At 36.2% G+C, this 27,238-nt stretch overlaps 1 protein-coding gene across 3 annotated transcripts in view; it reads right to left on the reverse strand.

Moving 5' to 3' along the window:
• OXR1 (oxidation resistance 1) overlaps positions 1–27,238 on the reverse strand; it is a 378,919-nt gene that overhangs the window by 301,285 nt on the left and 50,396 nt on the right. For all 3 annotated transcript variants that reach the window (XM_031439482.2, XM_010981859.3, XM_031439480.2), the window contains exon 2: positions 686–851. In XM_031439482.2, the coding sequence (XP_031295342.1) occupies positions 686–708 (23 nt within the window). In that variant the 5' untranslated portion in view covers positions 709–851. The remainder of the gene's footprint in view (positions 1–685; positions 852–27,238) is intronic.

Here is a 27,238-nt window from a genome sequence, read left to right on the forward strand (position 1 = left end):
ACATTAACTCAATCATTGTCTCCCTTCGGTCATTATTTACTGAAGAGGAAGATTCATGAAACATCTGCTGCAGGTCACTCTCCTTACCTGATTGACACTGCATACTTCCCCAGAAACTTGGAAGTTTCCTGGATTGTATTTCTTTCTGAGATTTCAAATGAAAGGGCCAAATTATTTTGTATTTTTTTCCAAGGGTCATACACTTAACTTCTAGAGGAAGAATTTTTTTGCTTTTAATATGTAAAAAATAATTTTCTCATACTGGTTTTTAAAAGCTGGGAATATTGCTTGGATATTTGTAAATATGAATGAAAGTATCTTAACCTTATTTATGAAATTCCTAGGTTACACGTGGGGATCACAATTAGGCACCCCCTCCTCCCATCAAGCTTCAGAGTTAAATTTTAAACTCAACACATGGCTGTGGTCAGTTACATGCAACATCATGGTAGGCAGACCAAACTGTTCACAGACTGAAGTAGGTTTTGACTATACGTGCGGTGCTAACATGAGGAAGCCCAGCCAAGGAGAGTCCAGTAGAGGTGGAACAGAAGACTCATAGAGACAAACACTGACAGTGTTACTCTAACTCTCCGTTTCACTTCTGAAGGTGCAACTTACTCACAAAATACTGCTTCATGATCTACATACACTTGCCTTTAAAGTTAGAAAGTAATTCACTTACCACGATAAACTAGATACAGACATTGCAGCAATTTAAGGAGGAGTCTTGTCAAGCAGCCGTCTCTTGGTTTCAGAACAGGGAATGAGTAGGTCAAGACCACTGGGAATTTCAGCTTTGCTACCAGAATGATGCACAAACCACTTAGCTAATCACAGTTTGAGAAGACCTAGAAAGAAAAGGAAGAAAGTGGTATCTTTAGAACCTGCTCTATGTGTCTTTTCACAGATGTATTTTGTCCAGGTCAATAGTTTTGTCATAGTTTTAGACACACAAGAGAAAATATGAATTTTTTTTCTTAAAATTTAAGACATGTCAAGTCAAAGATAAAATTAAACCAAACCTATGATAAGCTGAATGCCTTAACTGAAAATTAACTGAAATGTAAATAAAACATTCATTCCCTGAAGTAGAGAATACAAGGCTTCAAATTTCAAAAACACCCCAAATTAAAGTGTCTTAGAAGGCAAAGTTTACTTCTTTCTCATAGAAACAAATCTTGAGTCTTAAGACGTGCAAGGCAGATATGGCAACACCAAGGATGGAGGCCCCTTTCTTGTTGTTCCACCATTCTTAGAACATGGTTCCCTGCCATGCTTCAAGTGACTGCTGAGTCCACTGAGTGTGTCTGGGTCCCTCCAGCAGAAAGTAGAAAAAGGGAAAGAAGGATGCACCCTAAAATTTACACACAACACTTCCACTTGCATTTCATTGGCCAGAACACAGTCACATGACCACTCCTATTCTAAGGGAGACCAGACAATGCAGCCAATATTCTAGGCAGCCATCATTCTAGGCAGCCATCTGTCCAACCACAAAGCACACTGCTATTAGAAAGGAAAGGGGTAACAGAGGGTCTTGGGAGAAAACTAGCATTGCCTACCATCATGTTTCAGACTCTGTGAACTTCACCCCCCAATATTTTATGATGTTGCACCTACTGCGAGGTGGCAAATGTAGGAGAGAGGGGAAGTGGAATTAATACATTGTTTGTGGTAATTTTACATACTTGATATATAATTTTAAATATCAAACTTCTTTGGTTTTCTTAAATCACGTATAGAGTCAACAAAATGTTTTCTGTGCCCTATTTACTAAGCCATAAGTACTAAGGACACAGAGATTAATAAAATATAGTCTCTGCTCATGAAGAATTCACTAACACAGATGCCATCATGTAAAAAATAGAACAAAACAGAATGCACTCTGAAAATTGCTGTGTACGTTCAAAGGCACATGAGGAGCCACAGGGGAATACAGAAAGTGCCATCATTCTAATGGGTTCTAAGTTTAATAGACCCTGACTTCTAGCAGACTATGCAGATAAAAAGTCCATATCCTAAATCATCTCCTTATATTCCAAGAGGCTTTCAAGTCCACCTTACCTTGGTTAATTCTTAAAACATATGGACTTATATCTATTAAGGATATGGGAACTCCAAATTCTGCTCTCCAAACTAATAACTTCAAAGTCTCACAATCTGTATTACCTGACTCTTATCAAGGGTCTGGGTATGCTCCACCACCTCCCCTCAAAAAGTATGTACTTACTGTCTGACACAATTCATTCTTCTAGACATTCTTAACTCTATCTTTAGAGAACTGTATATCTGGATATTATTATTTTAAAGCTAAACAAATTACTTTTACTGAATTATACTTTGGGGTTTTGCCAAGAGTTTACACTGAGGGACATGATTAAAGAAAATAAAAAGTAAACAAGCAAAACCAGGCCTATAAAATCAGATATTAGGTTTAGTGAAATATTAGGCAATACACAAATGTTGCCCTTATGAGCACCCAATGGAAAAATGCATCAGGTCTCAACATCAGGAAAACTATTATCACAATTTCTGGTTTACTTTAATCTGGTTTGCCTGAACACTGTTCAACAACAAGGGGTCATCACTGCAACTTATGCTTGTTTCTTTGCTTTAACTTACAGGAAGCTCTGAAACAAATTTGTGACATTTCTTTAAGAGCTATTCAAGGCTTTGAGGTCTGCTTTTTTTTTTTTTCATGCTAACCCGTTTTTCCATTTTTGCTAACTTTAATTTTTACCCTGTTTTTGATTAACACATTCCCTGATACACACTACATTTATGCAAACAAGTATAAAACCATCCCCAAGTTTATTCTAGAGTGAGAAAGAGCAGAACTACAACTACGATTCCAGATCTGTTTGCTTTTCCAAAATGAAAAAATAATGTGCAAAGAAGTTTGATCCCAGGATCCCAGCCGTATGAAACTCTTGTTTTTATAGGTCAAAAATGGTCAAATATTGTCAATGTACATGATACAACCTAATATAAATGAAGAGTTGACCAAGACAGCCTCTTATCATTTCCCTTAACCTAACTAAACTTTAGATAGGCTTCTTGACTGTGGCCCCTGACTTCCCCATTCTTAGAACATTTACCTTAGAAAAATTACAATCGGAAATTCATTTTCTGCCCCTTTGAAATGGAAATCTTCTTCTAGCTTCTTGCCAGCTTTACAACCCAGGAATGTCTTCCTCAAAGACCTGAGAGCCATCCTTTTGAAATGTCACCATAGGAGATAACACTTTGTTATCCAGCTCTGTGGGAGGATAGGAGACTAACTTCCACAAGCACCAATTAGCAAACACAGATGACCAATCATATTGACCAACCTCCCTCTGATATCCCCCAGTACTTTTCTACTAGCTCATCTCAGCACTTAAAAACCTTCCCGCTTTTTGTTTCAGCCAAGTTGAGTTCAGTCTCCCTTTCCTACTGCAAGAGTTTTGAATTAAGTCTTCCTTGCCTGTTGAATTTTGGTTCAATTTTCTTTGAAAGGGTCTTGATTTTTGTCCTTAAGGTTCAGAAAAATTTCCTAAGATGCTGGCACAGCATTGTTAAAAAGGATAGTCTTTTCTCAGTGTACTTTACCTGCAATCACTACCAACCTGGACTTTGATAAGCTTACATTAAGTGTGGATTTGTAAAAATAAAATAAACATTAAAGAATTACACTTTTTTCTGATTTTAAACCTGGATGTTTATAAAAATAAAATATTTGAACACAAAAAAAATCATAGTGACCATTCATAATTACAATAATCACTTTTTTTTATTCTGGTATTGTGTCATCTTTTATTTTATTTCCATCTTATAACTACCTGATTTATTTCTTCAAGGATACACACTCTTAATGCATTCAATAAAGTTTACTGAGTTGAAAAACACTAAAAAAGCTTGTTATGTTTATATTTTGATGATGGGAAGTTTTTCAAAGGCCTCAGTTAGTGGGCTTGTTATTCTTTTAAATGACATTTAAATGATTCATTGCTTATCAATGCAATCTTTCCAGAGAAAACATCTTTACAATCTTAAGGTGAGTTTAAATTTTCTGTTCACTGTGATGACTCGCAATCTTTATACTAATCCCAACGTCAATCTCCACACTGAAGTATGAATGTACAGTTTTTGGCCAAAATTCTAACATTACTGAGAGCCATACTCTGTCCCTTTGTCACAAGGGAGAGTATATCTTCATGGTCATAGAAACATTTCAAAATATACGGAATGATTCGACTTTCCCTGAATGTCCAGTCAGGATTGGGTAAGACCAATGGTTCACTGGATTTTGTTTAAGTAATGTACTGTTCAGGTGATGAGGTAAACATCCACTCTAATTCTGCTAAAAGCATAAGAAGTAATGGGCATAAAGTGAAGAATACAATGCAGTAAGTATGGAAAATATGTTTTGCTAAAGATTCAAAATAAATGTTAGCAAAACAAATCATCAAGGAAATATCAGAACATTTTGAGTTTTACAGAGTGGCCTCCTTTTTATTATCACATCAAATCAAAGGCCTCTTTCTTGCTTTCTGGTTCCCCTATAAACTAATATTGATAATTCCAAACCTAGATTCCCTACTGTGATTGAGTTTGCCTGCTTACAGTGCTCATTCCTGAGCCCTGACTATACAACAAAGTTCTGATTCTTCTCCATGGCCCTCTAACTGCATGTACCCAAATTCTTCCAGGATCATCACAAGGCCCAAAGATTCTGTGAACTCTTGCCTCGTAGTTTCAGGTATCTCTGATAATCTCCTCTTTCTGAACTAACTTACATCCAATTTAGCAATTAAAATACATTGAGCATTAAAATTTGTACAGTTTTTCATGTATATATTATTTTTACTTGTTTAAATAAACTGTAAGTTTGCAAAGGTCAGGAATTGCCTTTTATATACAAACCCTTAAGTACCAAATACCCTTCAAGTTTTAATAAATGACAAAATGCAATATCTAAGCAGCAATACGATTTGAATGACTAAAAAATAACACATTGAACGTTAATGTTTTTCCTTATTTTATTCTTATACTTGCATTATTAATTTCAGGACCTCCAGGACTTCGGGAGAATATAAGTAAATCTTTATCCTTAAAGATTTATTCTATGGATTTCTATAGATATCAAACTCTGTTTATCTATCCACTTGGTTTTCACAAAATGGTAGACTATTATACACACTTTCTTCTCCATCTTGCTTTTTCACATGTGTACATAATTATGTGTCTACACATACTATGCGTTGAATGATCTTCATGGAAATGCACTCATTTTTCTACCTAAGAAAAATAGAATAAAGAGGCAGGGACAATGACGGCAGACAAATCTGTGTGATTTTCAGCTATGCTTCTTGGTAACTTATGATCTCAGGAAAATTAAGTACATTCCCTTGATTGTTTCTTATTTTTAAAGTAGGACTGTTAATAGTCTTTATAAGATTACAATGAAAAATTTAAAAAATCATGCATCAAAGTACTGGCATATATTGCCTGGCACATAGCAAGAGCTGAAAAAGTGATAATGGCCAAGATGATGACAATTAGGAAGAAGAAGGAAGAGACATTCATGATAAAAAACGTCTGCCCTAATATACTTTTAATTGCTCTATTTGACTCACAGTAAAACCTCAGTTCCTTGAGATGGTTTACAAGACTCAAGGTCATCTGACAGCATAGACAGTGTTTCTTCCAAAAGTCCCTAATCCTCATTATGTGCAGCCCTCTGTGTTCTCTGATAATATCTTGTTCTTAATCCATGACAATTTTTAGAAACAGTAGCTTAATTTCTTGATGTTAGTCTGCATTTCCCTTCAGATTGTAAATTCCTTGAGGACAGATACCAATTCTCAGCACAACCTAGTGAACCCAAGGCCTAAGCATACTGTCTGAGACAGAGAAGATATGTAATAAATGTGTCTTGAGAAATTAAGAGAATAAATGTCTGAGGTAAAGAAATGTACAATTCTACAGAATGCTGAACTAAAAGTAGTGCCTCTTTTCCTTTTAAACTATAAAAATATTTCTTTAATTTTGGCCATATTTATAGGTTTTAGACTTCTAAAATGTTATTATTTTGTATTTGTTTGAAACTCATATATTGATCATGGAATATTAATTATGTAGACTTTGAGTAGAAGTCATTCTGTTTTTCAAATTTGTTTTGCTTCTCAATTTTATTTAGACTATGGTTTAATAGTAACATTCTTCTGTTTGCATATGCAAAGTAGGGTCAAAGAATCCTGATATTCTAGCTACTTCTACAACCATTACACAAAGTTTCCAACAGGAGACAGATGTGTCTCTCTAGAATAACTGAGTGATTAAGGTCAGCATGGCTGTAGACTAAATAGCCCAAGTCCCTCCCAAGTGGTGTTTATACCGTATTGATACCTAGCCTGAAAATACGGTCTTTGCAGAGGGCTGAGAAATCCCACACATTAAAACTTCAGATCAGCACAGATGGTAACCTTGGAGACAAGCTAATGCAAAGCTTTATGTGTCCTTCTGCTGCACTGCAGCTGTCATTTTATTTACATTAAAGCCTTTCATGGGAGGTATTAGTATTCAATTGAGCATGTCAGCAACTGGTCCAAAAGCATTTATCACAGAGACTTGGCTGTATTTATGATTATCATAAGTACCCACTTCCAAAATATCCCCTATGTGCAAATTATAGGAAATACTTATCATAGAGAAATAAAAGATTATGGACCTTAGAGTGATTTTTAAATAAATTAACACACTAAGCAAAGATCACCTTAAAACAGTTTGAGATTATTTTCTTAAGAATCACTGACTATACCAGACTTTGTTAGAACTTTCTGAGAAAAATTCATTTTAATGTTATGTGATCTACAAAGATACCTTTTCCATCTGTGCTTTTATGCTTCGATCTAATTCTCTCTGGAATGATAATGCAACCATAAGCTTCTCTGTTGCCTACACATGCATCTCCATCTCTTCCTGGTTCTCTTCTGTGTCCCTGATTCTGTACAATCTTTCCTTCCACTGACTTCAAACTGTTCCTTTCTCTTCCTTCTTCCCTTTACTGACAAAGTTCACAAACTATTACAACTACATCTTCTGCCTTCCCTTTTTCACCACCCACTTTTGCTTTCTTGTTTCTACTCCAACATTCTCATCACCAGTCAACTAGCCAATATTTCATTCCAACTGCCTTCTGATTCCAACAGTCTTCTGACAGACTCCCTCTAGCTGTTCACTTGTCCTGAACTCTCCTTCTTTGACTTTCAGGATGCTGAAATATCCAGGCTCTCCCAATCCTCTCTATTCTCCATTCATCCAACATCATTCCTCCATTGCCTTTATGTCGAAATTCTTAAAGAGTTTTGTCTAATGTGACTTTCCCAGCAGATAATTCACAAAGTTCTTTCTATGGATCTGATCTTTTTTCCTGACTTCCAGAATCACTTTTCCTGGTTGCCAAACAGTTGCCAAATCTTGTTTTTTTTTTTTTGTTGTTGTTTTACCACTTAATAATATCTCAAGTCATTGTCTCTTTTTTATTTCTACTACCACTACCTAAGTTCAAGCACTTATTATCTTATGTCTTAAATATCTTTTTTTCAGATATTTTAAAGCATCTATAAACAAATATGTAATAAAGCATAATTTAAAATCTCAAGAATGAATCAGCATTCTAATTGAAAAGAGAGTCGGGGAAAAAAAAAAAGTTCTTTGGACAGGTTAGTATTTGATGAGGAACGTGTCAGTGTTTGGAAAATACTTGACGCCTCTTCCCTGAGCACTGGTCTTCTCTGGTACACAGTTATGAAATCACTAGCTGGAAACTGTTACAATGGGTTCGAACTTGTCTCTGACCCTCAATCCATATGAGAAATTAACTTCATTAAGGCAAAGCATTTACATACACAAATTCCTTGTTTAGGAAACCTCGAATAGCGCTCTACCACCTAAATACTACACTTGGGGTCTTCTCCCATACTGTCTATCCTCTATTTTCTGGCTTGTCTTCACTCATGTTGGATTACCACCATTCAGTGAATTTTTTTCACCCTCTGCCGCAGGCTTAGCACAGTGCTCTGTATATTGGAACTAGTCAAAAACATTACATTGAATTCTCAGTTCAAAACTCAAATCTTTCAAGTATACATTATTGTACTCAAGGGTAGCACTAAATAAATAAGCCTTTTTAAAAGTATGATACCTCTAAACTGCCTAGGGTTTTTAGAATTTACAGTACATTTTGATGAGTCACTAGATGTTCAGTCTCATGTGGATTGCCCAGTAGAAAGGACTGCCAAAACTCAGTTTAATTAAAAACAGAAAGAAACAAAGCAGCAGAACTTTTCTTTTCTAAATAAATCTTCCAAGTGAACAAATATCTTAGGCATATTTAATGATGCTTCCTGTAGTTTCAGGACATAAGCACTTAATATTCAGAATTAACTTGCGAGAAGTAGGGAGAACCAGCCTGTGAACACAATGCAGTTTAGGAATGTAATATATAGTTGTTGATTTTTTTCCTGAAGACTTTCCAGACTTTGCTTCAAGGCCCTTCACAGTTAAGCTCTGGTCACCTTGCTGATTGTCATCTCAAGCTACCCCTACCCTGCCTGTCTAAGACCTCACAACACTGTGCTTGGTTATTTCCTGAATAAACCAAACACTTTCATGCCTATGTGGCTCAGAACTAACAGACTGATCATTAATATTCCCACTTCTGGGAATGTCTCTCCCCTCCTGGTCCGGAGGATCTACTTCCTACGAAGTACAGCTCAAATATCAATACCCTGGCAATTTCAAACTCAGAAGCGTGACGTCCCTTTGATATTAGTATCCTTCTCATGGCATACATATTTCTATTGCAATAGTCATCACATTTCACTTGTGTTTTGGTTTACCTGTCTGTTAAAAGTGAGCACTGTATATTAATAACATATTATGGAATTATTTAACTATCTGAGAAATAGTTACCTACTTAAGAAACACGGGATTTGAAGTTTCTGGCCATATGTTACAGCAAATGGACAGACAACCCGAGAGGAGATACAGTAATATTTATGTAAAATATAATTATTAATAGATATTTGAGGGAAAAACTACCAAAGCCAAAGAAATCCAATCATTATTATTATTCATTTATCTGAGTCCTACTAGTTCCTCAAGAGCAATGATGTTATCTTACTTTTTTTCTTCATTCCTATATTACTTAGCATGGTTTATTTTCTAGGAGGAACCATCAATAAATATCTATTAAATTATCTTAGTTAAATTGCTGTATCATTATGGTCATGCAAATTATTGGTTTTTCTTCTGATTTTTCTTGTTTTTCCTTCTGTTTGACAATGAAGGCAATCTGCATAAGAGACTTAAACAATAGATGCAAGGAAAAATAGCCTACTTCTAAGAGAAGAAATCACAAATGTTAAGAGCCTCTCTGTTGATAACCCCTAGTCAGCCCCTACATGTAGGCAATACCTATTTCTTAAGGAATATAGATAGCATTTTAGAGTGAGGCATTTTTTTCCCTCAGATACAGACTACAAGAAAAATACGCACACGTCATTCTTTGGTAAGGCAAATGTTTTCTTTTTGAAATTTGTGAGTCTGAAGGAAAACTGGCTTTTTTCTAATAGCCTTTGACTTCCATTTTGCAGAGACAGATATGCTTAATTAAAACTGAAAACTGACGATCTTTCATGTTTTGGAGCTAAACAGAAAGTGTCTCTAAACATCAGAGCTTATCACTGAAGGTTCAATGAAGCCACAACCTATGAAGGTACAAAGTCCCCTTTGCGAAGGGATAATGTCGCCACTGGCAAAATGAATTGAGAATGGGAAAACAGTTCAGATATCCATGCTGAGATGAAAAAAAAAAAAAAGCACTTTCTTAGCTTATTATCCAAATTGTGTTTCTTCATAGCAGTACCTACTCAACATCTTCATCAACTCTTTATTTTATAAAATAAATTTTATATACATAAAAATTAACTCAAGTCTCAACCCCAGTTCTTTATGCTCTTCTAAGAATTCACACCCCTGAGAAATGAACTGTCAGAAATTATGATTCCTTGAATAATGACTGATTGCCTCTTCTGTCAACCAAAATATTATGATTTGAGGACCATATAATAGGCAATTTACTCTGTAACATTTCCGTAAGGACTCTGGGATATTTAGAGTTATACAAATATACAGGTTTTTGTTGGTTGGTTGAATTGCTTGTTTTTAAACATTACTTTTAAATTTTCACTCAAAAGTTGTGTCAGCTTATCTTGGATGTTTAATGCCCTCAATCTTTTTTTTTTTTCCTTATCCTCTGGTAAGATGACATTCATTTTTTTAAAGCTAAATTTAATCAAGAAAGTCAGTATTTATGAAAATTTGTTAGTTCCCTTTATCAATAGTTTTCTGTAATTCAGTGGGGAAAACTGCCTCAACCTCATTACCAAGAAGTTGCTTCTTCTGTGATCTTCAGATAGTGCTGACTTCCATAGTTTTTTAATCATTTGTACGATTTTAGGCTTGATGTTGAAACTTGACTTCTTTACCAAATCATTAATCTCTTTCTTCTTCTGAGGCTCTTCATAGGTGTGTAGTGGCTTCAGTAGCATCCACCTGGTTTCAAAGATTATGATTATCTATCCACTACATGAGACATATTTGTAGCTTTTCAAACATACCATACTATGCTTGAATGATGCAGTGAAGCTCTCCAAAACCAATAATCACAAGACAGTATTGTTATAGATATCTTCACAAGTAGAAAAAAAGTTTATGTGTTAGAGATGGAGACATATTCATGACCAGGCTTATATCTTCTGTGTGTTCACCTCTCTCAATAAACTTCCAATGTTCCTACTAATGAATGGGATTTCCTAGACCTTTTGTGCCCATCAACTTTCTTCAAAGGCTTTTCCATTTCCTTAGGAGACAATGACATGATCCTATAAAGAGAACGGCTAAGTTTGATAGAAGAATACTCTACATTCTGCTGCAGGGACTCACCTACAACTTAAACATTTCCATTGTTGAACTACATAAACTTGTTACTTGAATTTCTATCTGGATAGTAAATCTTTGGTGAAAATTTCTATACAATGTTATAGCAAATATTTGGATATCAAGAGTCCAGATAATGACAGCTATCTGTATAGCAGGAATATATGTGTTTAGTGGTTTCTAATTTAAAATCTTTCAGTAAGAAACATTACCCAACTCATTCTTCTCAGCTCTAGTCAAAATTAATTGTTGCAAACTGAGAGTCCCTAGTATTGTTTCTGCCTATTTCTCATTTTATTCTTCATTTATATAATATTTATGCAACATTTATATAAATTATATTAATAGGATATTATTTATGGAGTCCCTACTATAGGTCAGGCAGTATGCTAAGTATATAAGAACTAATAAAATGTGCTCCCTGCCCTCAAGGATCTTGGAGCACAGCAGAAGTAGAAAAACAAAAATGCAGGAATGCAATAAGTTACAGGAACTATGGCAAAAGATCTTGTAAGTACAGCTGGGACACAAAGAAAGGCAGAGCTGTTCATCCACAAGGAGGCTGGTTTCAGGAAAGTGTTCATTGAGAAGATGACACTTGATACAACTTTTGAAAGATGCAGAGGCTGAAGCATCAGCCGAGACACACAGGAGGTGTTAAAGAGCATAAAGGGCATGGAATGGAAGGGGATGGTATACTGGGTCTTAGGGCATAAGGGTGGAAGTGGGGCGTTCATGGTAAGAAGTAGGACTGGGAAGGATTACAAGGGCTAGCAGATCATGGAGGGCCTTGCAGTCAAACAAATATTTCTTGTCTTGCAGAAATTTGATGTGATTAGGTGGAGTTTTCTCTTATTTGTAATTGAAAGAGTATTGTATGGAAAGAAATTATCCTAGAGGCCATGAAGAGCCATGAAGGATTTTACTTAAGGGAGGGACTTGATCAGATTTAAAATTTTTAAGTATCACCCTAGGAGTACTGGGAGAGCTAGCTGAGGAGTCTGACAGAAGGCAGGAAGACAAATTAGGAGAAAATCATAACAATCTAAGTAAGAAATGATGGCGACCTAAAAGAAGGTAGCTGGGATGAAGATGGAATGGTGCAGGAAGAGAGAAAGAAAGATATTCAGTGGCTGATTAGATGTGCAGAATGAAGAAAAGTGAGCCTTTATGCCTCCAAGGTATTTGACTTTGCTGACTTGGTAGATGGCGAGGCCATTTATCCTGATAGGAAATACAGAATGTGGTGTAACATTTAAAAGGGAAAAAAAATTAAGGTTTTGACATGCTGAGTTTCAGGTGCCTGTGACATAACTAAGTAGAGATATTAAGAAGGCAATTGGACATGTCCATCTAAAATTCTAGCAAAAAGTCTGACCTGTAACTTTCTAGTTGGCAATAATTAATGGAATGTTTTGAAGCTAGGAACATTGATGCGTTAGTCAACTTTGAGTGTGCAGAAGAGGACTATGACCAGAACCAAGGGGATATTAATAATTATAGACAAATAAGAGGATCCAGTTAGAGAGTCATAGAAGAAATGATCGGAGAAGTGGGAGGAGAACCAGAAGATACTTTGTCAAAGAGCAAGAGGAGGAGGTTTTCAGAAATCAAGACATCAGCATGAAATACGGCCTAGGGGGTCAGGCAATAAGCACTTTTTACCCTTTGCTGTAACACTTCCAGTAGAGGCAGGAACAAATGTCTAATTTCAAAGATTTGATGTGAAGTGAGGAAGCTGCTAGATTTAGAGAGGACTACTCTTTTCAAGAACTTGGTTTCAACAATAGTAATTCTTCCAGTCCAAGAACTTAGTGTATCTTTCCATTTGTTTGTGTCGGTTTCCATTTCTTTCATCAGTGTCTTAACAGTTTTCTGAGTATAGGTTTTTTACCTCCTTAGGTAGGTTCATGCCTAGATATCTTTAATTTTATGTGATGGTAAATGGGATAGTTTACTTAATTTCTCTTTTCTGATAGTTCATTATTAATATATCAAAATGCAACAGATTTCTGCGTGTTAATTTTGTACACTGCAACTTCACCAGATTCACTGATGAGCTCTAGTAGTTTTCTGATGGTATCTTTAGGATTTTCTATGTATGGTATCGTGTCGTCTGCAAACAGTGACAGTCTCACTTCTTCCTTTCCAATTTGAATTCTTTTTATTTCTTTTCTTGTCTGATTGCTGTGGCTAGGACTTCCAAAACTATGCTGAATAAAAGTGACGAGGGTGGGCATCCTTGTCTTGGTCCTGATGTTAAAGGAAATGCTTTCAGCTTTTTCATCACTGAGTATGATGTTAGCTATGGGTTTGTCATATATGGCCTTTATTATGAAGAGGTATGTTCCCATTATATCCACTTTCTGGTGAGTTTTTATCATAAATGGATGTTAAATTTTGTCAAAAGCTTTTTCTGCATCTACTGCATGACCATATGGTTTTTATTCTTCAATTTTTTAATCTGGTGAATCACACTGATGGATCTACAGATATTGAAAAATTCTTGAAAAGGCCATTCTACCTAAGGCAATCTACAGATTCAGTGCAATCTCTATCAAAATACCAAGGGCATTTTTCACAGAACTAGAACAAATAATCATAAAATTTGTATGGAAACACAAAAGATCTTGAATAGCCAAAATAATCTTAAGAAAGAAGAACAGAACTGGAGGAATCACATGCCTACTCAGGTATAAAAAGAATGTAATCTTGTCCTTTCCAAGAACATTGATGGACTTGGAGGGTTTTATGCTAAGTGAAATAAGTCAGACAGAGAAAGACAAATACTGCATGGTACCACTTATATCTAAAAAATAAAACAAATTAGTGGATATAACAAAAAAGAAACAGACTCACAGATACAGAGAACAAATTAGTGGTTACCAGTGGGGAGAGAGAAGGGGAGACAATTTAGGGATAAAGCATTAAGTAAGGGGTACAAACTATTATGTATAAAATAATCTACAAGGATATATTTTACAACACAGGGAATATAGCTAGATTTTATAATAACTATAAATAGAGTATAACCTTTAATAATTGTGAATCACTATATTGTACACCTATAACCTATTAATATTGGATTTCAACTATACTTAAATTTTTTTAAAAAATTGGTTTTAAAGGAAGGAAGGAATACATTAGTGGTTTGCCTGTAAATGTTTAAAAACCAGAGGGGGAGTCTGGTTTTGTAGCATCTGCCAATTTTCCTCATGTAAATAATTGCTCTATAAAGGGGAGATTTCAATCTACCAGTGTGGCATTATTGAAAGCAGAGTTGGGAAGGGATGGTCATGATTGGCTCTCTAGAGCCATGCTGTTGTGGGCTTGAAAATAATCTCCCTGTGGGGTATGAGGTGTGGAGAAAAAGCTAGCAGAGAGGGAAAAGCTAACACGATATATAAAAAATGGAGAGAGAAGCAATGAAGAAAATTCTTGAAGAAAGAAAATCAGGTCACGAATAGATGGAAGGATGAAGCTAGCACAGAACAAAAAAGAAAAGAACTCTCCTTTGAAGCCTGACAGAAGGCAGTGAGGTTGAATGTAGATACAGAAACAATTTTAGGTACAGGAATAGGAAACTGTGGTACTTAAGACTAAGAGAGTTCAGAGTTTCCAACTCCTTTGAAAGGTAGGAAGCAAGATCATGTGGTTAGCAATCAGGTGGCACTGGGCTGTTGGAACAGAAGAGCTCATGAGAGAAGCAGAAACAGATGGTGAGCAGGGGCAAGTACTAAACATAGGGGTACATGTGGGTGCATATATTTGATGTTCCTGTCTGTCTTCCCCCACTGGACTGAAGTTCTCTAGAGAAATGAGATGACATTTCTCTTTGTTTCTCTGACATATACCCTAGCTCATTTAGTTGTCTTTTGATATTATTACTTGTTGATAGGTAGGTATACTTAGATTGGCTGCTTCAATAAGCAAGGAAAATATATGTAGGTATTTTTAAAAGGATGTAAATATTTTAAGTATCCTTTATTTCTCAATCTCATCCAAATTCCATTAACCTGAATTTAAATATCATATTTATGGTATTTGTGGTTGTTGCAGACATAAAAGAGTATTTATTTGGAGAAAAAGGAACTTAGTCCCAAGAAAAAATTTTAAGTAGAGAGGGTAGTTATAAAAGAGATTATAAAGACACAGATGGCATAAAAAATACTGGACTCCCTCCCCACCTTTTTTTTCACACGATATATAGAACAGAACTTTTAGTACAGCAGTTGAAATATTTTCAGTGCTCTTGAGTCAGATAAACTAAGCTTAGCTCTATCACTTAATATCTTTATTCACAGCTTATATTTGCTTACCTCTGCAGTAGGAATAATGTAGGTTTATCTAATGTATCTTTGAGATTACAGAAAGATTTGCTATAAACATTTTGCAAATATCAGTGAAGGCTGAATAAAACAGAGGCTTTAAGAGAAAAAGTTTAGATTTCTAAGACTGTAGTAGGCAGTGTAAACTTATAGCAGTTTAAGTCATTGCTTCCTGCCCATATTTAAATGACTGTTACACGACAGGCATTGATCTATGTGCCAAGGAACACAGCAAAACACAAACAAATCAAGGATAAAGCTGCTGTCTTCATGTGGTTTATATCACAGTTCAGGAAAAAGGCAACAACAAAATGATAAAGGGCTAAATATATAATATCAAGAAATGATAAAAACAGAGTAAGGCAAGGGGCAGCGTGTGTGGGGTTACTGTTCTAGATATGGACGTCAGGGAAGGCCGATCTAAGGAGGTGATATTTGGACAAAAAATAAATAAATAAAAGGGAATAATTTAATCTCATTTCTGAAGGACTTGTGGATTCTGAAGAATTTTAAAAAGTTGTATCAAAAATAGGGGATTCAGCAGCTCAGATCAAACTCTTAAAGCATATTACTACATTTACCTTGCTTTCCTTAACGGAATAAAAGAAACTGTATTGGTGACTTGGGGTGACAAATGATAATCATGATCCATTTAAATCAGAAAGTTTTCTTCCCTTTCCCCCAATGACAGCTGCTCCCATCACAGTCTGTCAGTTGACTGCTGCTAATTGCTCTGGTATGAAAAACCAACCACAGTCAGAAGGATCCAGGGAAAACAGAACGATGCTTTTAAGGCTTGCCTACAGAGGCGGTTTTGGTTGTCGGCTTGTGAAAGTTCTTTCACTAGCTCTGAAAACTGTTTTGTAAACTGACTCTGGGAAAAACATATAAAGACAAAATGTTACTGACACCTGAGTTCACAAAAGCTAGTATTTATTAAGTGCTTCATCTATTTCAGGCTTTGTTCTAAGCACTTTATCTTAATTCCTCCAACAAAAGCTAAGGACGCTCCCTGTTTTACTGTCATTAAAATGGGGAGAGAGGAAATACCTTTTTCAGAGCTTCACTAATGAATTTATGATTTACCACATATTACATTTAGCAGAGAAAGAATCATCGTTCTTATCAGAAGGAAGACAGAATAATACATAGAGACTCTGACACAGAAATGAACTTGTGTTCTTGGTACAGCAAAAAGTCAGTATGACTCATTAAATACTTATCTAAGTAGCAATATGTGCTCTTCTCTGGAATATTACTGGTTATCTGTGTTATCTTTCGTGAAGTTGGTGAATGCCTATAGCAACACATGCAATGAGGAGGTAAATCCCAAATAGCACAAGATTTCAAATAAATTTCCCAATGTGGAAAGAAAATGTAACTCTGTTCTTAAAGAATAAACATGAAATCCAAAATACGAGTCTCCCTTTCAGAAGGGAAACAGCTTTAACTAAAAGAAACCTGAAAAAGAAATCACTTTTGTTGATTTAGGTGCTGTGTGTAAATCTCTTCTTTTGAGGATGAGGGTAACTTGAAAGGACAGAGTGCTCACAACCCTATTTGCTAAAAACTCAGATCAAGACCAGATAGTAAGTTAAAGAAAGAGAGAGAAGCACTTTGCTAACAGGCAAGCACATAGTTCCTTTCTAAACAGTAAATCTGTGTGTAGATTTCAAGAAGCATAAAATGTTTTAGCGAATTACAAGTTATAAAGCATGGATGGTTCTGGGTATAATGACAGTCCATGAATTACACTTGTAAATCATTTCAGACATAACAACTACAGTGAAAACTCTGAGACTTCCCACTGAAGAGTTCAGGATTTGTTCCCCTAAATCTAAAAAGCCAAATTAGCTTCTAGTTTTTGAGATACCTATTACCATTTTATGTCTTCCTTATGTGCAATTTTAAACATTGAAATAAAAATGCTTCCGATAGTACTCAAAGCCAAATACGTTATGGAGCACTGTTTACGCTTCTATGGCAGGTAAAGGTGATTAAATTTCCAACTAATACTTTATACTTCCACCCCCTTCCTTGGGAGGAATATTTTATTTTGCCCCTCATAACTTGAAGGAAAAGGTATGTCAGAAATTTAGGTGCTACCCCAGGATGGTATCAGGACCCTGTGTAACCCGTGTCCTTTAAGGAATGGCAATCTCAGTCTCAACCAGTCAAACCAGGAAGTTGAACTACATCACCTGCCCGTGACACTGTAAATGAAATAGTTCCTAAAACGTCAAGCACTATTCCAATAACCTTTATTATTTACTACCATTGTTACCTAAGGTCTTCACAAGCTTTAAGATTCTAGAATTGTGCTATAATGCTCTTTGAAAAAAAATCAGTTAATTTTGAATCCCCAAATATGAAATTGTATTCCATATAATATAAACTTTAAAGGTACTTCATTGTACTCTAGTGATTAGGTATATAACAACATGCTTATCAGATATTTAATTATTCAGAACGCCTGAGTCATAAGTCATGCTTTGATAACAACCTGGTTTACTCTGCATCTCTCTTTGTGTCTCTATTTCTCGCTGTCTCCCTCCCTTTCCACACACACACACACACACAAATATAATCCTTCCCCTATTTTGAGAAAAATTGGTAAATCAAGTCTTTAATATTCTCTTAGGTATGTCCTATGTTCCAGCAACAGTCTTTATGTAGAAAATTCTCCGATTTTTATGACAAACCACCTCCACAAATATTGGCTTGTAGCTGAAATACACATTAAATGAGTTAGAGAAAGAAATTTTAATTTTTCTTCATTTACTGACTTTTCTTTCTTCCCTCTATATTTCTCAGTTTATGCTGGTGTCGCATTCTACACAAGTTCTTACTTTCAGTTTTCTTATTTTAGTCAGTAAGCCAGTATCATGCATAAAGATGTCTAGACTCCAAAGTTATTTCCTTATAATAATTTCTTCCAAACTGTTTTTAGTTACTAAATATGCTATATCATGGAGATATTTGGCCGTAAGAAAACCACAACTAAAATCTCATCTGGAAATAAGAATATTCATGAATTATCTTTGTACTTCTACGTTAATTACAAAACTAAATATTTTAAGTCATGCTTTATAACTCAGAGATATTTCCCAATTAGAAAATTGACTAAGCATAGCTGCTTGATGTTAAATTCAAACATATTTGTAAAATACAAATACAGGTTTTTTTATAAAGGGTTTATAATATCCTATCATCATGTTATAGGCATTTGCCTAAGAACATTTGAATTAAGCTCTTTGCCTAAATGACTCTTGCTAGCATAAACCACTGGTTTATGTCAACATTCCCAAGTCATTAAGGAGTCATTCTTGTCCAGTGTTAATAATATGAAATAATGGGAAGTTTTGTCAACCTGCCACAGTGCCAAAAATTCTCCAATTTGGTTTCCTTCTCCTAAGAATAGCTGTAGAAGAGTTCACCAAGAATAAAATACCTTCAGAAGAGATACCTGAAGTCAACATACTGGGCCTTGTCGTTGTCCCCTCCACACCAATCAAATCAGTAATGAGACTTTGGGGGCGGGGAGAGAGGGCGAAAAAAGCTGTGCTCTAAATTAGTAAAAGCTGGTGGACACAATTTGATTTCAATGCATTAGTGTGAATTCTGGCACAAGAATACATTTGAAGTGTGAAAGTGAGGTAGCAATCTATTACAAAGGGAAGCCCAATCCCTTAATGACCAGAGCCAGGTCCCTTGCCTCACAAGGCCATCATTCAGGGCACCCTGATGAAACACACCCAATCTCTGACTCTGCCCCGGAACTGCTGAGTGCCCGCATGTCAATTGCTCTTCTTCCCTACAGCGCACGATTAAAGTTTCCGTGTCCTAGGAAAGCCATGGGATGCCAGGTAATGTCTACTCCCCTTCTGCACTGTCAGTCTGCACCTTGCCTTATCTGGATCAACTGTCATCCTTTAATCTGCTTTTTGACCAGACTTCCTCCCCGCTCGCTTCTTCCCAGTGGGTCTAAGGAAAATGAGATTGGTCTTGAACTCAACTTTGCTATTTATGTCTTATGAGTCTGCATTCTCTGGGTGAAAATTCACTCTTTCAGAGAAAAAAATCAAAGACTCTGAACCTAGTTCTAATCCCTGACCCAGAGAATTAGTGTTTAATCAGATTAGGAACTAAATAATCCAGGAATCATTTAGCTCAAATTACTTGCTCTAATTTTACTTCAGTAAATAGGGGACTTTAGTGTCTGTCACCATGTGGGTATGATGGTCTGAAAGACGGAGAACAGAAGTTAAAGGTCCAAATAGTCATGTCCTCCCATGGAGAAGAAGTCTGAATAAGATGCAGCCTTTAACTGTGGATGGCGAAGAAGGCAGTTTGAGGAGAACAGCAGACATTCATTCAGATATTTTTGAGTATTTACTACGGACCACTGTTCAATCTGGGATACCCAGAAATCAAAGAAAGAGTCTGATCTCAAGGAGCTCAAGGTGCAAGGTGGGTGACAGAGGTGCAAACGAACAATTAAAATATCACATAATTGTCTGTCCGGGGATTATAAGAGGAAAGTGGGGGATAGAAAGTCACAGATCAGGACAATGGAAGGCAGGACTAGAGGAACTTCCCAAAGTGGATCATTCATAGTAAACACACGTATGATTACCGGGGAGACAGGGGGCGGGAAGGGATAAACTGGGAGGTCGAGATGTGCAGATACTAACTAATATATACAAAACACATAAAAAATCACATTTCTTCTGTATGACACAGGGAACTACATTCAATATCTTGTAGTAACTTACAATGAAAAAGAATATGAAAATAAATGTATGTATATGTGTGACTGAAACATTATGCTGTACACCAGAAAGTGACATATAACTGACTACACTTCAATTAAAGAAAAGAAAAGATTTAAAGTAGATCGTGTCAGTTTTCAAAAATTGCCAACTGAGGCACTTTGAGTGAGGGAGGCTACCTATGCCACAGCCACAGAGAGAGTATGGCAAGTTCACATGGTCAGGAATAGGACTGGCTAAAGTGTAGAGGGTGTCTGTGTCTGGGTGTGTGCTTAAGGCTGGACTTGAGATGAAACACAAAAGGTAGGTATGATGTTTCAAAAAAGATGTTAGGCAATTTTTTTTAGATCTGACTTCTAAACCGCAAGCAATCAAAACAAAAATAAACTGGAGTATTCCCGAAATGAAAAATGTTTGCATCTCAAAGGCCACTATAATAAGGAAGTGAAAAGACAATCCACAGCATGGGAGAAGATATTTGCATAGTATATCTGATAAGGCTCTAGCACGCACAATATATAAGGAACCCTTACAACCTAACGATAGAAAGAACACGAATCCAATTAAACTGTGGGCAATTAACACATTTAAAAATGGAATGTTTAGAAATTGGAGCTCTCATATCTTGCTGATGAGAATGTAGAAGTGTGGGAAACAGTCTGACAGTTACTTTAAAATTTAAACACAGTGTCACTATATGACCCAGCAATCCCACTCCTAGGTATTTATACAAGAGAACTGAAAACATGTATTCACACAAAAACATACACGTAACTGTTAGTAGCACTCTTTCCATAATGGCCAAACGTGGGAGCAAGTTAAACGTCCATCCACTGATAAGTGAGTACACAAAATGCAGCATATCCATACAGCCACACGATGGAACGTTATTCACCCATAAAAAGAAATGAAGTAATGATACATGCTAGCCCAGGGATGAATCTTGAAAATACCACGCTGAATAAAAGAATGCAGACAGAAAAGGTCGTATATTGTACAATTCTATTTATATGAAATGTCCAGAATAGGCAAATCCTCTCTCCTTCAAAAAGACAGCAAGTAGGCTGTGGTTACCAGGGGCTGGGGGAAGGAGGAGCAGAAAGTGACTGCCAATGGGTATGTAGTTTCTTTTAGGAATGATGGAAATTTTCTGGGATTAGTGGGGATGTCTGCATAGTTTTTTGAACATATTTTTTAAAAACCCACTGAATTGTATACTTTAAAAAGGGTGAATTTTACTGCACGTGTATTTTATTTTGATTTTTAAAAAAAACATTTAACATGTTGCCAAAGGAAATGCAAACTGCAGAGACATAACAGGGTAGGTCTGAGTTTCAATTATAAGGTACAAGTCTCCAAAACCCAATATTATCTTTCTTAGATATTCCCACGATCAGCCCTTATACTGTAAGTGCATTCAGTTTCTGACCAACAAGTTATGCAGGAATCAGTAAAAGTCTAATTCGTTACTGTAAGTATTGTAAATTTCTTCTTCTCTTTTATAAGGAGACTAAGTGACAGGTAGAAAAGAACAAGATACATATTAATTCCCACACACTGCAGAACAGGAAACAGTGCAGAACAGGAAACAGTGCAGAACCTCTGACTTGGCATGCACAAAGTGTTAAAGGAATATTGAGTAGATTTGAATTAAACACCCAGGAGGTGATTTTGAGTAGTGTTAGTGAAGTATGATTCCTGGATCCATGCCAGCCTATGAAATGTTAGTTACCAGTCTGCAGTGGGACAGGAGCTTGTACCAGAATGTAAAACATTAATTCGTTATAAGCATGGCAAGTTTCTTAAATATACATGACAAGATTGTAAGTGTCAGTTTTGCTTCTATAATATTTTAAAAAGTGGAGATCCAACTAGAAGAAGAAATATGCCAGAAACAGATCCTTAAAACAGTACATGCACAGCTCAGATTTTGAAACTGTTACCATCGCGTTAGCCTAAATTTTCCCTTCATCCCCTCCCATAATTGCTTCCCAATTCCTTAACATAGAACTTGGTTTTATAAATTACCAAGTCCAAAAAATGTTATCACTTATTTTATGAGAAAAAAAAAGAAAAACTAGTTTGGGGGGAGTGGGGTGGAAGGAGAGAAGATTACACACACACACACACACACACACACACACACACACACACACACACGCACTCTATCCTTTCTAAGAAATAAATATAACAAACGGTGCCAAAAGCATCCCATTAGAGACAAAAAAAAAGCTAATACAAGATCTATTTAAATAATTTTATAATTTATTTCTAAGACACCTCTCAGACATTGCAATTGCAAAGAATTTGTAATGAAAAATGTGTAAGTGTTTCCATCACAAATTAATCTATGGTGGCATAAATTTTAATTGTGAAAAACATTTGAAGCAATTTTTCAAATATTTCATTTCAATCAACTAATGGAAAATATCCAATTATATCTGCATAAAGTTAATTTTAAAATGTTTTGTTGACATTAGGCAATTAGAACGTGTTTCTGTTTTTTTGTCTCTGGATGAAATGTTTGTTTACTTGAGGATTTAAGTTAAAGTGAACTTAAATATTTATAAAGTAGTGCAAACAATATAGGAGTGGTAGTTCGTAAACAAGCAAATAACACGTAGGTCTTGAACAAGACAGTCACTTATTGTAGTTAAGTGATTCTGGGCAACTCACCAGCACCGAACCACTGCAATACGCAAACAGAGTGACTCTGAAGTCTAAGGGGTATTTACAGTGAACCTTACTTCCTCTCAGCACTTTATACTTTTCCCTTCTTAACTAACATTTGTAAAACCAGCTGGTCACCGCTTATCAAAACTAGCTTCTGAAGAACAGAGAAGAATTGTTATTTCTGAGTCCTTAGAAAAAGTTGCCAAGAAACCACAACACTTTTTGTAGTAGAAATTTTTCTAACGTATTTTATTGTGGTCCAGATCACTTCAGTTGAATGTTTCAAAACTGATCAAAATGAAAGTGCCATTAGCTCTCCACACCTTGATGACACAGCCCAAAGAACTCAATAAAAGTGACCTGCACTTACTGAATCCTGCTGCCTCTCTCCAATGCAGGAAAGGTGGGGTCATGAGAGGACAAGACTTAATCAAGGTAGAATTCTTAAAACCCAGCAGTCTTTACTCCATCCATCAAGAAAACAAAACATGCCCAGGTAAACTTCTACCCATGAGATGATTTTTTTCTTGTCTCTTTTAATTCCATAAATAAGCATATTTTCCTTTTAAAAAATATCTAATGTTAATTCGAGCTTGTATCTGCTGAAATAGGGGGCCAGAGAAAACTGAAAAGGGCTGTGAAAAAAATCACTGACTTAGCCCAAAGAATCTATTCTGCAACACTTGGATACTCGGGTGAAATAGTTATTTCCAGTAAGACTTCTACTTTACCCCACTATGAGCCAAACTAAGAGCAAATATTTGAATTTTATTTTGAGGAATGGACAGCTGTCCTCATGCAACATTATTTTTCACAAATCTTTAGCAAGGTGCCTGGCATTCTCTTAAGAACTGTAAATGCCAAGTAAGATATAATTACTGATCTTAAACCATCCAGTCTAGTAGGGGAATCAGAGGAAGCAGACTGCATAAAGACCAAGAAATATAAAATAGAATGGCAGTTCAGGAACCAAGAAGCTTGCGGCTAAGTCACAGGGCAGATATAGGGGCCAAGGATGGGGCTAGGAAGAGGAAGAGAATTCACAGTGTAGCCAACATTGATTAAGAATTAACTATATGCCAACATTGCACAAGGGTTCCCTTTTCTCCATGTCCTTGCCAACATTTATTATTTCTTATCTTTTTCGATAATAGCTTGGTGCAGCCATTATAGAATACAGTATGAAGATTACACAAAAAACTAAAAATAGGTCTACCAAATGATCTGGCGATTCCACTACTGGGAATCTATCTGAAGAAAATGAAAACACTCACCTGAAAAGATATATGCACACTTTTGTTCACTGCAGCGTTATTTACAATAGCCAACATAGGGAAGCAACCTAAGTGTCCATCAATGGATGAATGGATAAAGAAGACGTGGAATGCACACAATGAAATGCTGCTCGGCCATAATAAAGAATGAAATCTTGCCATCTGCAACAACATGGAAGACTTTGAGGGGACTATGCTAAGTGAAATAAGTCAGACAGAGAAAGACAAAGACAAATACTGCATGATTTCAATTATAAGTGGAATCAAAAAAAAAAAAAAAAAACAAACAAACAAAACAAAACCCAAACTCATAGACACAGAGAACAGACTGGTGGTTGCCAGAAGGGAGGGGGGTGAAATGGATGCAGAGGTTTAAGAGGTACCAGTTATAAAATAAATGTCATAAGATAAAAAGTACAGCATGGGGAATATAGTCAATAACACTGTGTACCTTTGTATGGTGACAGATGGTATCTAGACTTATTGCGGTGATTATTTCACAATATATACAAATATCAAATGTCAAATCACTATGTCGTACACCTGAAACTAATATAATATTGTTAATTATACCTCAATAAAAAAATTAACTATATGCCAGCTGCTATGGTAAACAGGTAACATACATTTTTTTCTCATTTTGTCCTTATCAAAAAGTCTATAAAGCAGACCTTATTTTAATCACCCCACTATAAATGAGGAGACAGAGACATGAAGAAGGTACATAAACTGATAACCATTTGACCAGATAATAAGCAGAACAGTGACTTGATGGCAGCTCCCAGATTCCAGATTCTCTGCCCAAAATAAAGGGTCTTGTGTACAAAAACAAGTTTTGCGTTTTCCTTGTAGATTGAAAGACGTCACAGCAGAATATCAAACAGGTAAGTAGCACAAGGAGTTTGACCCCAAAGAATGGTGAACTTGACCCAAAGTTAGACGTGAAATATGGGGACAGACTATGGAGAAGGTAGACAACTAGAGGCCAAAGTGGTGATCTGGGCTGGAGATGATGGAACTGTGAATCCTGGCAGCAAAAATGAAAAGTAACAGCCTACAGGAGTGTTGATTCAATGAAAGATATTTAAATTTCTAAATAGTGACTATGGAATGAAACATATGCTCTTGATAAGCCCTAAGGTTCATCAAACGTCCCGGTCTGAAAGAATAAGAGGTGATACAGAGTCCTCTTAAAGCACTACTCCTGCTCAGAGCTTTTCTTTTTTCCTATGACTTTCTTCATTTTTCAGTCTTTTATTCCTGGTTCCAGAACAAAATTGTCACCCTTTCAATATATGAATCTCAGAAAGCACGCTGACGGGCACGGAAGTTTACCATCTCCCCTGCAACCAGCCCCCAGCCTGGCTGAGCCTGTGTTTCACCACATTTCAGAGACGTCCAACAGTAGAGCTGTGCCTCCTCTGCTTATTTAAATTTATTTTTAATTTTTAAAGTGGGATTCGTTTTTTCATCTGAAAGAGGATTTTACTAGACAGGAGTAAAAACAAGCAAATAATAAACATGTCATCCCAATCTTCCCCTCTCTTATTATAAAACAAGTGAGGCTAATGTACAAACTTCCCAAATTCAAAAGGGCCCCAAACTACTCATACCAGGGCACTGTCTCCTGATTCAGGTACTAACTAAAGGCTACCATCTTTGAAGTACATTTTCCGCTTCACTCCTTAGCCCTTTAATACTTTAAAGAATGCTACCTGATAAAATACAAACACAATACACAGTTAACTGCAGTGTAGTTTGTTTATATTTCTCCAGGACTCCTAAGCAGCCTTATCACCGTGGACATAGTGATTTGAATGGAGGGAGGGAAAAACATGCTCCTACAGTGTGAGAATTGTATCTGAGCTGCCCATGGTTCCTAGAGATTTAGACTGTCACTGAGAAGAAGTTCTAAAATTTAAGTAACAGACCTGAAGAACTGTTAGCGGAGAGATTTGCTATTTGCACCCCCTGACTGACACTTGGCATCCAAAAGAACTGAATTAGACACGGGAGATTGTCACTGCTGTTCGTCTTGCTTCTCGCGTGTGAGAACTTCCGGTCCCGTATCCAGGCCATTTCACATTTCCCACCTCAGTTAGGCACTCACCTCACGTTGGTCAGAGCTGCTCATCCCTCAGGATGAAAGTTTATACAGGGGTATTCACCTGGCAAGGATGGCCCAATGTAACTCTTCTGAAGAAATTCTAAAGATGAGGGGGAAAAGAATCATGTCTTTTCTCTGGGATTGCTAGCTATGGGGCTTGGGACTGACAGCTGACCATCTCTGTTGCCACCTGTTACTCAAAACTGATGCCTAAGTCAGAAGTTAGTAAAGGTGAGAGACACACAGAATCCAGAATCCCAGGGCTATCATGTGAAGCCCCGGATGCACAGTGTTCAAATCAACCCCACATTCTTTAGCTTTCCCATTCCTTTTTCAATTAAGCTGATTTGAATTGAATTTCTGCCACTTGCAGCTGAGAGACCTGATTCCCGGTGCAAGAACAACAATACATTAATTTTCCCTTTGAAAACACAAAATAATAGAATATTGGTTAAAAACAGCTCCATTATATAATGAAATCTATTTAATTTTGCTTATCAGTAGATTACTCTGAAGTTTGAGCTGGTACTTATCATTCCTCCGGCAGTGAGTAACCAACTTCGGAGAACCTTGAGGGACAAAATGAAAGAAGTATTCTTTTTAGCAGAAACATTTGCAAAGAAAGCCAATGAAACACACTAGAAGAGACTCTCTCAAAAGTATAAAAACTGAAGGAATCTGGAGATTTCAACAACATTTAAAAGAAAGTGGAGAGCTGCCTTTAGTAAGGCACATTTTCAATTGAGGACAATGGAGTACATGAGTGAGTATATTTCATGAATTATGCATTATATCAGAACCTCATTTGGAAAGCATTCTGACCTCTGCTATTTCTGTGCTGATGTCTGTTGTACTCCCTATTAATCAGAAGAGAAATTAGCATGGTAGATAATAGATAATGCTAGAATTAAAAACAGGAAGTTGAAAACCCTTATAGTAATTTAACATTTAAAAGCATGAAATTAGTTTTGAAATTAAAATGAAATCAAAGAGCAGGAGCAAGAAGTAACCTCTTTCTGGTTCAAGCTATAATTTTTAAGAGGACGTAAAATTGCACTCTATATTTTTACTCTCCACAATGTAGTTCAAGTGTGA

The sequence above is a fragment of the Camelus dromedarius genome, chromosome 20 (assembly GCF_036321535.1).
Source record: "Camelus dromedarius isolate mCamDro1 chromosome 20, mCamDro1.pat, whole genome shotgun sequence".
NCBI lineage: Eukaryota > Metazoa > Chordata > Mammalia > Artiodactyla > Camelidae > Camelus > Camelus dromedarius.